General features: G+C 36.9%; 4 protein-coding genes across 4 annotated transcripts in view; 2 read left to right on the top strand and 2 right to left on the bottom strand.

Moving 5' to 3' along the window:
- LOC105163468 (subtilisin-like protease SBT1.2) lies at positions 737-3,455 on the top strand. Its single transcript, XM_011081820.2, has one exon. It carries the CDS (start codon positions 1,018-1,020, stop codon positions 3,325-3,327), a length of 2,310 nt encoding a protein of 769 aa, XP_011080122.1. The 5' UTR covers positions 737-1,017; the 3' UTR covers positions 3,328-3,455.
- On the bottom strand, positions 3,608-5,356 carry LOC105163467 (photosystem II reaction center PSB28 protein, chloroplastic). The gene is made up of 2 exons (XM_011081819.2): positions 5,169-5,356; positions 3,608-4,210 (listed from the first exon to the last, which is right to left on the bottom strand). Exons 1-2 carry the CDS (start codon positions 5,248-5,250, stop codon positions 3,741-3,743), a joined length of 552 nt encoding a protein of 183 aa, XP_011080121.1. The 5' UTR covers positions 5,251-5,356; the 3' UTR covers positions 3,608-3,740.
- LOC105163466 (MDIS1-interacting receptor like kinase 1) lies at positions 10,125-14,809 on the top strand. The gene is made up of 2 exons (XM_011081817.2): positions 10,125-13,377; positions 13,670-14,809. The coding sequence occupies exons 1-2, from the start codon at positions 10,722-10,724 to the stop codon at positions 14,080-14,082; spliced, it is 3,069 nt and encodes a 1,022-aa protein (XP_011080119.1). The 5' UTR covers positions 10,125-10,721; the 3' UTR covers positions 14,083-14,809.
- The window catches only part of LOC105163465 (auxin-responsive protein IAA13-like), a gene marked incomplete in the record, with an annotated part of 3,413 nt that continues 565 nt past the window's right edge, over positions 14,736-17,583 (bottom strand). Inside the window, 5 exon segments of the mRNA XM_011081816.2 lie at positions 14,736-14,947; positions 15,030-15,091; positions 15,508-15,643; positions 16,143-16,471; positions 17,552-17,583. Coding sequence (XP_011080118.1) covers positions 14,898-14,947; positions 15,030-15,091; positions 15,508-15,643; positions 16,143-16,471; positions 17,552-17,583 — 609 coding nt within the window.

Genomic DNA, 17,583 nt, shown 5'->3' with positions numbered 1-17,583 from the left:
ATTTTTTCTGGTACTTTCTCGATTGATATGAATGATTTATGTAATTATGAATGTAATGTTGATTTCTATAATGACACCCAACGTGAGGAACGGTAAATCTAATGAAACCAACTATATAATTCATTTTTCATATAGTTTATTTGAATGTGATTAATGCAACTCAAATTAGAACTTTTAGCAATTTTCAACATTATAAGTGAGTTCTTTAGGTAGCAACATGGGCTAAGGAATTTTCTTGTGAACAGAAAGAATTTGTTGTTGTAAATCTTATTTTAATTTTTATTCAATTTAAGTTGTACATATCACATATATAAAATTATTCTCTAAATAAAGTATATAATACTAATTTAATACACATAACATGTATATATTAAAAAGAATAAAAAATAAAACAAAATTTGTAATGAAAAATCCAATTCGCCTTACGAACGGGGGCAACTTAGGGTATCCTATTTCCATGGACAAAACATTATGGGGATCATAGTACCCTTTGTTTTCAGCTACTCAAGATTCGAAAATCCCCATGTACTAGACAAAGATTTGTGGGGAATATTTTTTGACTTCAGCACTGCAATAATGATTTGAAAAAACAAACCTACGTACCCCCACAACATAGTATTAAAATTCAGCCAAAACTTCTCGTGAAAATCCACACACACTAAAAGCTCCCCAATACACATCAAACCACAAACCGTCTACTCCCTCTCTCTCTCTCTCACCCTCAAGTACCCCCACAACATAGTATTAAAATTCAGCCAAAACTTCTCGTGAAAATCCACACACACTAAAAGCTCCCCAATACACATCAAACCACAAACCGTCTACTCCCTCTCTCTCTCTCTCACCCTCAAGGAAACTCGTGAGGAAGAGCTCTTAAATTTCACGAGCTTCTTCACCTTCTGTCTCAGACATCTCAATGCCCCGTCTCCACTGCTCTCCCACCCCTTCAAATACCCTTTCATTCCGTCTCAGAAACATGCACCAATCACACAACAGACTTGTATATTTTCTTGATCAATGGGAGAAGCAAAAATTCCACTCTTTTTCTCCATCTTTTTGCTCTACTTGCTTTCTTTACATGCAGAGAGTTTGCAGACCTACATTGTGCAGCTCCACCCTGACGGGCCATCGCGTTCTTGGTTCGGTTCTAGGCTTCACTGGCACCTTTCTTTCATTGATAAGTCCATTTCAACTGAAGAAGATTCTTCTTCACGGCTTCTGTATTCTTACAGCTCTGCCATGGAAGGTTTTGCAGCTCAACTCTCTGCATTTGAGGTTGAGATGTTGAAGAAGTCACATGAAGTTGTAGCAGTGAGGCCTGACAGGAGGTTTGACATTCACACTACTTACTCTTACAAGTTCTTGGGGCTAAGTCCCACAAGAGAAGGTGGTGCCTGGATGGAATCTGGATTCGGTCGGGGATCGATCATTGGTTTGCTCGACACTGGAGTTTGGCCTGAGAGCCCGAGCTTCGATGATCGAGGGATGCCTCCAGTTCCTCGGAAATGGAAAGGGATATGCCAAGAAGGACAGGACTTCAATGCTTCAAGTTGTAACAGGAAACTCATTGGTGCCAGATACTTCAGCAAAGGTCATCGTGTGGCGTCGTTGATGTCTTCACCTGATACTGTGGTGGAATACGTGTCGCCTCGCGATTCCCATGGACATGGCACCCACACAGCTTCCACTGCCGGAGGAGCTCCTGTTCCAATGGCGGGCGTGCTCGGATATGGAGACGGTGAGGCTCGAGGAATGGCCCCTGGTGCGCATATTGCCATATATAAAGTCTGCTGGTTCAGTGGTTGCTATAGTTCAGACATTCTAGCAGCAATGGACGTAGCAATCAGAGATGGAGTTGACGTTCTTTCACTCTCACTAGGTGGATTCCCGGTGCCCCTTTACGAGGACACTATCGCCATTGGCAGTTTCCGAGCCATGGAGCATGGAATATCAGTGATCTGTGCTGCAGGAAACAATGGTCCAATCCAAAACTCAGTTGCAAATGAGGCTCCTTGGATTGCTACCATTGGTGCAAGCACACTTGACAGAAGGTTCCCAACAATAGTTCGACTGAGGAACGGGAAATTTCTATACGGAGAGTCCATGTACCCTGGAAAGGGACATGCAGCTGCTGAGAAAGAGCTTGAGCTGGTTTATATCACAGGTGGCAATAAGGGAAGTGAATTTTGCTTGCGAGGGTCTCTTCCAAAAGCTAAAGTTAGGGGCAAGATGGTGGTTTGTGACCGCGGTGTAAACGGGAGGGCTGAGAAGGGCCAGATAGTGAAGGAAGCTGGGGGTGCTGCAATGATCCTAGCCAACACAGAGATAAACTTGGAGGAAGATTCAGTGGATGTCCATGTCCTGCCAGCAACACTGATAGGTTCCGACGAATCAAATCGGCTGAAGATTTACATCAACTCAACGACAAGACCTAAAGCACAAATCATCTTTGGAGGAACTGTCATTGGAAAATCAAGAGCACCTGCAGTAGCGCAGTTTTCATCGAGAGGGCCAAGTTTCACTGACCCTTCAATTCTCAAGCCGGACATGATCGCTCCAGGGGTGAACATCATCGCTGCATGGCCGCAAAATCTTGGCCCCAGCGCCCTCCCGGAGGACTCTAGAAGAGTAAACTTCACAGTGATGTCGGGGACTTCCATGGCATGTCCACACGTCAGCGGTCTGGCGGCTCTGATCCACTCGGCTCATCCAAAATGGAGCCCCGCAGCCATCAAATCCGCACTTATGACAACTGCAGAAATGACTGATCATCTAGGAAAGCCGATATTGGATGGAGACAAACCTGCTGGGCTCTTTGCAATTGGAGCTGGGCATGTAAATCCTGAAAGAGCCATAAATCCAGGATTGATATATGACATCCAACCAGATGATCATATTACTCATCTATGCACTCTTGGATACAGCAGACCAGACATATTTAGCATTACTCACAGGAATGTGAGTTGTCATGCGATTTTGCAGAAGAACAGGGGATTCAGCCTCAATTACCCCTCATTTTCTGTGATTTTCAAGAAAGGAGAGACAAGAAAGATGGTAAGAAGACGCTTAACGAATGTGGGGAAGCCTAATTCCATTTACTCGCTGGAAATGAAGGCACCCGAGGGAGTCAGCATGAGAGTTAGACCACGCCGCCTTATATTCAAACATATAAATCAAACTTTGAGTTATAGAGTTTGGTTTATATCCAAGAAAAGAATGGATATCAAGAATTCTGGGTTTGGACAAGGGCGTTTGACTTGGGTGAGTATGAGCGGTTCTTACAGGGTTCAGAGTCCAATTTCAGTGACATGGTCATCAACAAAGTGAGAGTATAGTATTGTTCTAGTGGCGCAATTAATAGCATCAGCTCTGATTTCACCTTGGAATTTGAGATTTAAGATTGAATGTAAGAAATATGTCCAGCCTTGCACTCTGAAACTAAAAGCTTCTTTTTCTATTATGACATGAGAAAGTTCCTGATTCATTGGCTTTCCCTGCTACACAAATTTGCTGAAACAGCTTAGTCAATCACAGTTCACCTGCAACTCTATTTTAAAGCAACTGTTTGAGATGCCAGACAGAAAATCAAGGCAGTCAAATCTTCATATGTGTAGGATCAAGAATCAAATTGAATCACCATCCAATTATCTTTTTAAGTTATTGCATTCCACCTAATTGTAGCAACATGAATTGCATCACGATAAAAAAGGAAAAATGCACGAGCAAAAAGGATATGTGCCTCATTTTTTAACAAATGATAATCCGTTGGCATTGGCATATCGCTCCATAAATCTCATGAACCTATCCCAGTCTCGTGGTGTTCGCATGACATATTTGGCCTCGACTCCTGCAGGTTTCCCATTCACAAACTTTGCATTCACGTCAACTGACTGGAGCACCCCTTCCTCGTCAATCATGTAGAAACCAGTAATGTCACCAACTACGCTGGAAGAGTCAAAAACAGATGGTTCAGTAAATGTGAATATGGCCATTCCATTAGTTCCATCCCTCGATTTGGTTAGCTTCACATCCGGGATCGTCCGTTCATCAATCCCCTGGATGAACTGAATTGTCGGTTTGACCATCATTATACTAAGCCTAGAGAGGTTCTGCATCTGGCTTTTTCTAGGCATACTTGAGCGTGGTAGGTGTAAAGATTGGCCATTGAAGGATGAGCTTGCACTAGAGTGAATAGCTCCTATTGACAAGCCTAACACAATGAGAGACGATATCAGCAACTCGATTATTTGAACAAAGATGATCATAAGATTCTGAGAAGATCACATAAGGTTGCAACACGTCACGTGCAATGTAATCCACAAAATAAGATTGTTCTATCTATGATTAGATTCTACCATGAGTTTCATGGTAGGAGTTGGTTTGATTGCAAAATCATGATAAGTTTTTGCCTACTTAAAGCAATTTGTCGTTCTAGAATCATACTTGGGATAAATTCTAACTGTAGGTTTCAACATAAAATCATATGTGAGGCATAGAATGTCAAACCTATTCAATCGTTACAACATCATTGTTGCACCACACGAAAACAAATTGAATTCAGAGTTCATCCGTCTTTCTTGTATGCGAATCGACAAACATCTTCCTATATTTATGAAATGTTCTTGAATCCAAAATGTTGAACCAGATCACTTCTGATATACCACTAAGCACAGAAAATCTCACAAAAACAATAAGGAGCAGGGAGGACAATTAACATCAAATTTAAAGCTTTAGACTAGTCATAAAGCAGGAAAATCAAAGATTACGAATCATACTGATTATCAATTTTCATCAAATGATTGCAAAAGTTCATATACAGTCCATACAAAAAATTGGTGAAAACAGTCCTTCACATAATCTTTTTTGCCCGCTAAATGATCCAAACAACTGTAATTAATTATTTTTATTCTTCTAAACAACATTCCAAATTCCAACTGCCACATACATTTCCAGATTGATACGACTATACACTACTATTACGTATGAAAGCACATCAAATACAGTACATTTCAACTCAATTCACTAAACACCACTCCACACCACATTTACCAAACTAGACAAGTATGCAATTCTTCCAATAGTCAATAAAACAACAAAAATAAGAAATCCTGAAAACAAAAAAAGAACAAAGGGTATAAATTTGGAGTTAAACTGAACGAAAAGAGTACCTGAAAAAGATCGCGGCTGGTGCGAACAACGAGAGATTGGAGAAGAGAAAACCAGGGACTGCACTGCTGCTGCTGCTGCCATCCTGCACGTATCCTAGAGAGAGAGGTGAATAATGTAGTGAGAGAAAGATATATAAGGCAGATGATAATGTGGGTTGAGAGAGCGAAGGTGCGGTGTGTAATAACGACAGCCATTCACTCTGCAAACACTCAAATCAAAGGATTTTTCTGCTATCATCCAAAAGCCCGCCAAACTCCCTTTACATGTTAAGCGCGTGGCCCTTTTTATAGGCTTCTTCCGTATTGGGCCGCATAAGATGGGCTGGGCTGGATGCCTCCTGGATTCAATTTCGGATCGTGGCCGGCCCATCACTCGATTTGTTGGAGAAATTAAATGCACACAATACAATTACAACCACCTCCCATAATATTTGTCATAATTATAAAGATTTAATTAATTTTTAAAAAATTATAAATATTCTTCTTATTTTAACATCTATTTAACAACGAGTCAATTATGTTAGTCTTCGTTATATTTTCATTTATTTTTTATGGTAAACTGACCAAAATACTCTTTAGAATATGAATTATAATTTTATATATTTTTACAAACTAATATAAACACTATGGAGTTTCTCAAATTTCTCAGATTTTTTTATATTTTCTCAAATATTTTTTAATTAAAAAAAAAAAGATTCCAACAAGGGTAAAATAGTAAATTTTACCACACCGTTTAAGGACTATATAATTATTTTCGAACTGAGTGGGGTAATTATAATTTTTTAAATAATAAAAAATTATTTATACTTAAATTTTAAAAGAAATAACTGTAATTTATTCTATATATATATATACAAAGAAATGCCCAAGAGAAATAAATAACAAATCGATACGTTACGTTTGAATTGATGAATCCGAAGGTAAGAATTTGGAATCTCTGATACCAATTTGTTAGAAATTATTTGGATAATTTCATATTCCGAATAACTTGAAATCATTTTATACAGTCATTTGAAATTCTCAAATCAAATTTAATTTCTTTAATTAAGATCCAACCCTCGAAGATTAAAGCAGTGGGGCCCGCCACGCATGTGCCACATGTGCAGTCAGGGCATAAATGACTCTCTCTTCATCTTAATTTTACTATTACTATACTAAATCGTAATTAGATAGTATAATACTATTTTTAATTGAATTAATTAAGGTAATAATAATGATTAAAAAATAATTATGGAAATTAAAAACTTTAAATAGTACTGGCCGTGTTATGTATTTGCAGAGTCCCACATGAAGCCACGTCATCTTCCCATTTATCATTTATGCTCCATATTTAGTACCTAAATCCTATTTTTTTAATTTTTTTCGTTTAATTTTGTATAAATATTAATTAATTAGATGATATTTTAAAATGAGAATTAATTAGAAAAAAAAATTGAGATTAGTGTAGTGAGTATATCCACAATTATGTGCACGCATTAATATTTAACTAATAAGAGGAGTAAAATAATAATATTTAACAATAAAGATAATAGATAGAGTATTTAACTTTATTCAGGCAAATATATGGGAAAAATTAAACATTTATTTAATTTTTTTTCAATTTAGTATTGATTAAGTTCATAATAATCGTACCAAAAATTTGGCTGAAAATAAGAAAGACTATGTTAATAAAGCTTACCTTAAGGCCCCGTTTACTTTGATGTATAAATCTATATAAGAATATCAGTGTAGATTAATACAATATTTACTTTATTGTATAGGGGCCGGTATAAAGCCAAAGCCCTGTACTAATTAATGTTCTACCTGAATAATCCAAGGTGATATAAAGTTAGTCCCAAAGGTGCACCAAATGTGAATGACCATTGTACCCTTAAAATTTGACTTAATAATAATAATGATAAATGATATATTATTGATTATTTTTAATAATAATAATATATTATTTATTACTATTTCTTCTTCTTATTATTATTAATTTGTTGCTATTAAATTTTGTAAACAAGGGCTCAAAGGTAATTTTTTTATCAAAAGCATGTGGATACATCAAAGTAAATACTTGATATAATATTTTTTATTTCGGTAATACATATAAGTAAACACCTGACTAATTATATAGAATTTTTTTATCATTCATTTAGTAAAAAATAACCATATCATTCATTTAATACGATTTTCGAAGTAAATCGGGCCTAAGTGATGAAAATGTGGCCCTGTGTCTATAAAATTACAAGTACGGAGCGCATTGATATATGGGTATTAATTTATTTTGAAAGCAGTTGTTAATTAATTATAACGTAAAAAACATTATACCCCTTGAGGTAATCATATATAATTATATAAGCATATTACATTTTTTAAAAAATTACAAACACACCCCTAAAGGTTATAATGGTAATTTTCATCATGCTCTAGGAAAGTTTACATAAATACCCTTTGAGAAAACATTATGCCAACACTCCCTCAAGTGACGTACTTGTAATTTTGCAAAAGACAAAAATATTTGTGGAATTAGATCTAATTTCAAGAATGTAGATATAATTTATCCTTAATTATAAATATTACATATTAAAAAGTAATATATTAACTAATATTTGTAATATTTATATATATAATCAATTCATTAAAAAAAAATATATTGAAAACCACAATAGTTCACTTAAATTCCAAAGAAGTGAAAGAGTTATGAGAATGGTATATAAAATAAATAGACATGCACACCCATACTCTTGTGTATAGGGACACAAAGAAAAGAAAATAATTTTATTTTCTCTCTCAAATAATAGGGGAAGAGAGGAATATTAATTAATTAATTAATTAATTAATAATGAGCATGGAATTAAGATGTGGGCTCACATGCCATCCATCCACTTTAGCACCCCATACATAGTGATGCCCCACTATGCTTCTTATTTAAACACTCCCCTCACATGTTTGCATGTGAACTATTTACACCCCAACCCCAACAAATATTGTTTGCATGTCCATTTTGGAAGGTTATTTTATTTTGGTTGGAATAATTATATTCACACCCCTAATTTATTATTTATTTACACAAGACAATCATATCTTTTGAAAAATCACACGTACACCAACTAAAAATATTAAAATTATTTACACAAATTGTCCTAATTTTCAAAAAAATTACACATATACCTCAGAAGACGTTAATATCATTACACAAACTATCCCTTTTTAGCTACCAAGGATAGTTTCTCTGATTATGTAAACAATAAGTGTAATATGTGTAAATAGACTATAGATCAGAAACATAAATGTAACTATTACTTATTTAAAAAAATAAAAAATTTAAATTAGGATATTTCTGGAGACAAATGGTTGCTTCCATTTCTTTCCAGGCATGTTTTCCTTTGAGCTCACTCATCCTCACATCTAATATATATACCATTTTTTCGTAAGTAATATATAGTATTTATTGATTTGTGAAATAATAAATATTTTTATTGTAGGGTTATAATCATAATACCATATTTCGATATCTGTATTTTTATTATTAATGATGACTTTTAGTATTTTAATTAATATCAGAATTATTTATTAATTTGTGCGAGACGGATTTCAAAATTTTGAATTACACAATATGTAATAATATTTTGACTTTTCATCCTACGTACTATAAGAAAAAATTGAAAAAAAAAAATTAAAAAAGTCAACTGTCCTGAATAATGGCGTATTTTTCTCAAAAAAAAAAATAAAAATAAAAACGAACAGAATCCTAGAAATTAATGGAGTTGTGGACAAAAGGGAAAGTTGGGGGCAATAGGACACAGACACCTTCTTAACATGGAAAGATTCTTTCTTGTTTCCACTCAATAAATCACTTCCTATATAAGTTCTTAATTATCTCAAAATCAATACTTAACCAGCTTCATTAACTTTAAAGGTAAATTGCAACGGGTTCTCTTGAATTTCCCGTAATTACAAATATCTCTTATTTATTTAATGATTGTATACTAAATATCCCTCGTGACAACCTATTGTAAGAAGATATTTGCTTTATAGACGTTAATCCATGAAATATTTATAATTTTTTAAATAATAAAGAAATATTTATAATTATGATAAATTTCAAAAGAACCCTTTATAATATATTCAAATTTTAATTTTTTTTTTCTTTTTTGTTTGGAGGTGAAAAGGGGTGGCTGGATCCCTTAACACACCTTGATGTCACAAATTGTTTCCGATATTGGAAATCAAACAAATCTTCTCATGGACACGAATTAACTCGCATATCACTAAATCAACAATTTATTGGTACATGTTGGTATTACATTAACGTGTTGTTGATATATTTTCTTCTTTTTTTAAAAAAGAAATATATAATTAAATTAAGCTGTAATTTTAAAAGTTGGGACGCATACCATATACATATTGGTGTGATATTATTATTTTGGAAAATTTCTAACTCAAATCGGATTAGATTGAATTTGAACCAATTATGGCAAGTGCAATATATTTGTCCTGTGGTTGGTTTACAGTTCATAAAAAATGACCAATCATATGACAAGTGTATTTTACTTACTTTGTGATTGATTTAATTCAGTCAAATCTAATTTGAGTAAGAATTTTTTAGCAGTGTTGTATTATATTTATTAATGTGGGGCCAATAGTTAAGTAGGGCTCATATGATCTTTGTCATTCTTGGAAGCTGCCTTTCATCATAAGATAACTCAACTAATCCAAATCATTGAGCATTATTATATTATTAATTCCCTTCCCAGTACACCATCAGCACTGCATAAAGCATCTTTCCACACCACAACTCTGTGCAAATCAACTCTTAATTAATATATATATATATATATATATATGAACCAAACATCTGAAATTACACTCACATGATTTCTAGTTTCAAAAGCAGGGGATCAAAACTGCATTTCCGAGAAAAAGTTAGCAAAAAAAGCTACCAAAAGGTCATGATCTCAACTATCATAGAGCAGCAAACACTTTAATTACAAAATTTTCGATACTGACATCTACTAAGTTTATTTTTAACATAAAATCTAACATTTTAAAAGTGGGTGGTACATCTTATAATAAATGCCGACGGAATAAACCAACTCTCCGTAAACTGTACACGAATTACATGGCAAGTGTAATGTGTTGACGGGAATTTCACGGGCAGCATGAGTTTGTCTTGGGCTCAAGTTTGACGGCCAAAGAACAGAAGAGAAGATTAACTGAAGTAACAGCAATGGCAACACATTCTCTCCATGTGTCTTGTCAGATGATATGTAAAAAAAAGCCAAGTTCCGGTCATTTTTATGTGCATTAACAGCTGTTGGAGAGCCCAAGATCTCACGAGTTGTTCTAGTGATGAAACATGAAAAAGGAAAACACTAATCCCCATATGAACTGTTTGGTATTATATAGGTCAGAGACTACCTAATCATTTGATCTTCTTCTAACCTTCAGTTTCATACTGCTCTTACTGTCTTTCGCTCTCCACTGCTACCCCACTGGCCCCATCACTGATCGTGTGAAAAGATGGTGGAGAAGTAAGAAAGATAACAAGCCAGGATAAAGAAAAGCATTATGAAGTTGAAAAATGAATTCTTCCTCCTCTTGTTCTTCTATTGTTCTTCTGTTTTCTGCTACTCTAAGGAGGTTGAGAGCATTGGATTGAGCAGTGAAGTGTCGATCCTGTTGTCGGTAAAGGCAAGCCTGATCGATCCGTTTGATCATCTCAAAGATTGGGAATTGCCGGAGAATGCAGCAAACAGCTCAGCACACTGTGGCTGGACTGGAGTGGTATGCAACTCCAATGGTGCTGTTGAAAAGCTTGATCTTTCCCACATGAATCTCACTGGCAGGGTTGCCGATGAAATCCAGGGATTAAAGAGTCTGAGTTCTCTTAATTTATGCTGCAACGGGTTCTCCTCTCCGTTGCCTAAGTCTTTAACTAATCTTACTGCACTTGAGAGCATTGATCTGAGCCAAAACTTGTTTATCGATCGGTTGCCTGTTGGTTTTGGAACGGCAGCAGGATTGGTAGCATTCAATGCTTCTGGGAATAACTTTTCGGGTTACCTCCCTGAGGATCTTGGCAATGCGACATTGCTGGAGAGCCTGGATCTCAGGGGAAACTTCTTTGGAGGCCCCATTCCAAGAACTTACAAGAATTTGGGGAGATTGAAGTATCTTGGCCTGTCGGGGAATAACCTGACGGGCAGTATACCAGCAGAGCTAGGAGAATTATCAGCACTCGAGACGATGGTTCTTGGATACAATGAGTTTGAAGGTGGGATTCCTGCAGAGTTTGGAAATCTTACAAATCTCAAGTATCTTGACCTTGCCATAGGCAATCTTGGTGGGTCGATTCCAGCTGAACTGGGAAAACTCAAGCAGCTGAGTACAGTCTTCTTGTACCGAAACAATTTTGAGGGCAAGATTCCACCAGAGATTGGCAACGTGACTTCTTTGCAGTTTCTGGACCTTTCTGATAACTTATTATCAGGAGAAATTCCGGCCCCAGTAGCTGATCTCAAGAATCTGCAGCTATTGAATCTAATGTGCAATCAGCTATCTGGTTCAGTTCCTGCTGGCATTGGGAAATTGACTCAACTGCAGGTACTTGAGCTTTGGAACAACACATTGTCAGGCCCTTTGCCGAGTGATCTTGGCCAGAATTCACCTCTTCAACGGTTGGATATCTCATCCAATTCATTCTCTGGCCCAATCCCGACAAGTTTGTGTAATAAAGGTAACCTTACTAAGCTCATCCTGTTCAACAATGCCTTCTCTGGTCCGGTTCCAGCCAGTTTATCGACATGTCAATCGCTAGTTCGAGTTAGGATGCAAAATAATCTCCTTTCCGGCACAATCCCTGTTGGTTTTGGCAAACTTGGCAAACTTCAAAGGCTGGAACTGGCAAATAACAGCCTCACAGGCCAAATCCCAAGTGATCTTTCTGCTTCCACTTCTCTTTCATCCATTGATGTATCAAGAAACCACCTTCAATCTTCTCTTCCGTCCTCTGTTCTTTCCATTCCAAATCTGCAAAACTTCATAGCCTCAGGCAATAACTTGGTGGGAGAAATCCCGGATCAGTTCCAGGATTGTCCTGCTCTTGCTTGGCTGGACCTCTCCTCAAACCATTTCACTGGAAGCATTCCAGCAAGCATTGCTTCATGCGAGAAGCTTGTGATTCTAAATCTTCGCGACAACCAGTTGATCGGGGGGATTCCTAAACCTATTGCGCTGATGCCCGCATTGGCTGTCTTGGATCTGGCAAACAACTCTCTGACTGGAGGGATTCCTGAGAATTTTGGGAACTCTCCAGCCTTAGAGATGCTCAATGTTTCTTATAACAGGCTAGAGGGTCCTGTCCCTTTCAATGGCATGCTCAGGACTATTAATCCTGATGATCTCATTGGCAATGCAGGCCTATGTGATGGCGTGCTTCCACCGTGCTCTCAAAATGCAGCATACGCATCAAGACAGCATGGCTTACACGCAAAACACATTATTGGAGGATGGATAATTGGGATTTTGACTCTGGCTGCTGTTGTTATAGCAGTTCTTGGAGCTCGATCTCTGTACCAGAAATGGCAGGATGGGAATTGCTTCGAGGAAAGATTCGAAGCAGGCAATGGGGAGTGGCCTTGGAGATTGATGGCATTCCAGAGGCTAGTTTTCAATAGTAATGACATTCTTGCTTGCATCAAGGAATCCAATGTGATAGGGATGGGGGCAACTGGGACAGTTTACAAGGCTGAAATACAAAGACTGAACACAACCGTTGCGGTAAAGAAACTATGGAGATCGACAAGTGATCTTGAGATGGGAGGCAGTGATGATCTAGTGGGAGAGGTGAATTTGTTAGGGAGGTTAAGGCACCGGAACATTGTGAGGTTGTTGGGATTTCTTCACAATGACTCTGATGCAATGATTGTCTATGAGTATATGCAGAATGGTAGCCTTGGAGAGGCTTTACATGGCAAAAAAGCAGGAAGTTTGCTGGTGGATTGGGTTTCAAGGTATAACATAGCAGTTGGGGTTGCGCAGGGGCTGGCTTATCTCCATCACGATTGTCATCCACCCGTGATCCATCGAGATGTGAAGTCAAATAACATATTGCTTGATGCCAATCTTGAGGCAAGGATTGCTGATTTCGGGTTGGCAAAAATGATGCTCAAGAAGAATGAGACAGTTTCAATGGTAGCAGGATCTTACGGATATATAGCCCCCGGTGAGTTTCTATCAGCTTCAGTCCTTGTAACTTTTATCATTCCACAGTTATATTGCTTCTAAACTCAGTCAACAGATACATTTCTTGATTAGGGATCTGCCTCCTCAAGATTAGAACTAGTCAAACAGAACCAGCAATGACTAGCAGCAACATAGATTTGTTACATAGTATTAAATTTCTTGACAACATTATCATTCTAGTAGATCAATAGGCAAACAACTTAATAAAGGGTTTCTGTTGAAGTTATAAATATTAACATAACCACTCTGCATCTTTGATAATCGCTTGACAGAGTATGGTTACACGCTGAAAGTTGATGAGAAGAGCGACATCTACAGCTATGGAGTAGTTCTCATGGAATTGCTAACTGGGAAGAGACCATTAGACCCCGATTTTGGAGATTCTGTTGATATTGTAGAATGGATACGCAGAAAGATTCGTGAAAACAGGCCTTTGGAAGAAGCTCTAGACCCTTCTGTAGGGAACACCAAACATGTTCAAGAAGAGATGCTCTTAGTTCTCAGATTCGCGATTCTTTGCACTGCCAAGCTCCCCAAAGACAGACCCTCAATGAGAGACGTTCTGTCGATGCTTGGAGAAGCAAAGCCTCGGAGAAAAAGCAGCAGCAGCAGCAGTGGAGGTAATGCTAATACCAACAAAGACAGGCCATTATTCAACAATTCACCTGTGAATGGCCTTGTGTGAGTATAACATTGCATGCTTCTTCCAGGCCAAGATTATTTTTTGGTTTTCAATATGTACCTAGATTTATATTCATTTTTTTTTTAGTTATTTGTAAGTTTTTATAACTTGTGTCTAGAATTAGAGGGCTATGCCTATGGGAAATGATCATGCAAATGATTTTGTAGCTCTCTTCATGTTACATAGTCAGAAAACTTCAACAGGAGTGCACAGTTTTATTGCACCCAGAATTAAAGGAAACTGCATTTAGTTTTTGACATCAGTACATGATACTGATTTAGTTCAAGTCGAAGATGGAAGAATTGAAAGATTTGTCAGTGAAGTAAAATATTCGACTTCCGCGTAAAATATTCGACTTCCGCTCCAAATTCCACACACCCGTCAAAGAAAACTAAGTACAAGAAGATGAACAAGAGATTCTAAAGCCAAAAAGACAAACAAAAGCATCAACAACCTCATACAAAGACAACAAATACTTTTCTTTCATTAGGAGTTTGCGAGTGCAACAAAACCCAAAACTGAACAATTTGCCACTCTCATACTTACAGTGTATCAAATGGCAACTCTCAGTATGCTTACCTATAAGACAGAAGAAAAGAAAGGGCATTCATCATGTGCAGACATAAGTGCACTGCCCAAGACGGTATATATGATCGTGTCGAAATAGTATTAGTAATAAAATGTAAAAGGTGACCAAAACCTAGCACGCAAAAGGAGGCAGAGCCAGGACGGTGGTTGCTTCAATGGAATTCTTTGGTGATGTATAGCAGTCTACTCTTTTTTCTTTCTAGAAGGATCTTTTTGGGTCAGAAGATTCTCTATATTGGGCCCGTCGACTGTTTCCTGTTCCTTTCATGAGTTCCTGGGCCTGCACGAATAAAGAAAAATGAATATAATGGTGTTTACGCAAAATAAGAGCATACAAAACTGCAATAACAACACGCACATACCTAGTCCATTAACATCAGCTGTCCTCATGATTCGAAGTCTCCGCACAGAATTCAAAAACATTCTGACAAAAGAATGAAATCCATGAGACTGGCAATGTAAACTTAATGAAATTCATTAACACATCAGCTAAACTGGCATACACCTTGGGACCTGTCAAACTTCTGAACTTGGTGCGAACAGAATGAATATCGAAACTAAGCATCATCTATTGTCTGCAGTTGTTGAAAAGTTGCTTAAGACCCGAATTCTTTTATGTTAGATAGAAATAAGATGTTTATTGCAGCCACATTTGGATTCCGCTATAATCTTATGTATTTACTTTACTACATCTTAGGATGTGAGCAGACTCAGAACAAGCAATCAAATGAGAGTTGGAGAATTATAACTATAGCAGTGAAAGTGTTTAGCTATGGGATAGAATAAGAGGAATGCAATTAGAAATCTACTATATAAAAGATGCAATGTGAAAGGACATACTCCCAAGGAACATCCCCAACAAGCATCCAGTCTCCTTCTTTGTCTTCATAGGTGAGCACAAAATCAGATGAACCATCCAATGATTTCAGAGGCTGTCTGGTGGCAGCTACAACAACTTGCTCCTCCACATTTGATCCTAAAACAGCAACATAGCCAGTTAGTGATCAAATTAGCATTGAAGAGCTAATTAAGCTAGTCAAGATTCCGAACTAAGACTTTCATAGAGCTTGTAACTAAGGTAATGCTTTCCACCTCAATTTATTCAGAATGAGGAAAACCAAGAATCTATCATTCCTTATACCAAGATATTAGTATTTAGAATATCACTACAGATATAAGGAGAAAGCAGAGATTTTTACAACCCCTGTCCGAACAATTATATACTTGACATTGGTTGTCATTAACCAACTTCTAGAATTTACTTTTCATTTTTTACTGTCATTGGTTTTCGGTCTGCCAAGTTTCACGGTACTGGAAAATCAGTAGCTAGCAACTAAATACTAAGTTTTGGGTACTATTGGACCACAGGTCTATTAAACACAACATCTTAGAAAGATCTTCACCTACTGAGAGAAATGAAAATGATTGAAGATTTAGTTCTTTAATGAGATTGAATAAGAGGACAGAAAAATTACGTTTTGTCCCAACTGCTGCACAGGGTCTAAACATGTCATCAAGCGCATGAGCTAAGGCCTTGTAGCAGCTATAAGCATTCAGATCTACCTTTCTTCCAATTGGGATCCCGTCCATGTTCACCTTGACAAACAAAGACGCTTTCAGACATCTCTTTTCCTTGGCAACATTATTATTCACATTGCCACCATGGTTGGACTTATCCATGATAATATTCTTGCTTTCACATTTATCAGCAGTAGAGAAAAAGTCTTCAGTGACTGGAGACTTCGCATGGTTTACCAAGCTGTTCATTCTGTAAGTTCTGATTGGAGGCCATCCAACAACCTGACTGCTTCATGAATTGAATAACAAAACATTTAATCCCACTGGATATATATCATGTGAGTCATCATTGAGCATCCATAGTAGTTGCTTAAATTTTTATAAAGAATGTAAGTAAACAAATTGTTCTTCATGATGGAACAGAAAAAACGAACATAATTAAGAAAGAACCATAAAACATTAAAATATGTGGGCACATGGCATGCAAATAACCAGTTCTGGAAAGCAGTCGTCTTTGACTTAAGCAGTATTAAGATCTATGATGTTAGGAATGACTAGTGGTTATCCTGGATGAAGAGGAATATTGAGAGTAAAAGTACTTTAACCAAATAGCTATGTGAGATTCTCAATCACTGTTAGTCGATTGCAACTCCTCATGTTGTTAGCATCAATGATTAAAAATCCATCCGACCTTCTTTTAATTTTATTTGGAATTCCCAATTGGTTGCTTCAATTGAAAGAGTCATTGAAATACACATAGAACAAGTACATATTCTTCAAGAATGTGTACTTTAGTAATTATCCTGAGATGGAGAAAGTCGAAGGTTCTGTGCAGATCTTGCTAATGCGATTGTGATTGACATTTTACAAGGATATGATCAAAAATAAATGCTTTAAAGATGGTAAAAGAAAAACAAAAGAAAGAAAAGACGAAGAATGTCACAGTTTCTCTCAGGTACCGGATGCCCGAGAATCAAACACAAAACCAATAGTGTAAAACCAACTGCAGCTGGATTGACATTAAATATAACCAAATTAGGAAAAGAATAAAGAGCCCAAAATGAAAAATATAAACGGCCTCTAATTCCCAACTTCTTCAAAGTTCATACCAATTCTCAACAACCAAGAAAAATACAAAGAACAGATAACAGCACTGATCAAGACAAGATATGATATGGACTATAATGATCCAATCTTACAAAGCTTAAACTTAACAACTAAGAGGAGATGATTGAAATTTGAATCCCATCAACCACAGGAATATATGCAACTACAAACAAGTTGATTACAAATGTGGTACGAAAGTCACAATATGTAACAAGGAAAATCAAAGGAGCAAGGGTGTGAGACTAGAAATTGATAGTACCTAACCGCAGAACGGCCGGGAGGCGAAGAGGG

This window comes from Sesamum indicum, linkage group LG6 (genome assembly GCF_000512975.1).
Source record: "Sesamum indicum cultivar Zhongzhi No. 13 linkage group LG6, S_indicum_v1.0, whole genome shotgun sequence".
NCBI lineage: Eukaryota > Viridiplantae > Streptophyta > Magnoliopsida > Lamiales > Pedaliaceae > Sesamum > Sesamum indicum.
This window is presented reverse-complemented; position numbering and strand designations above follow the sequence as displayed.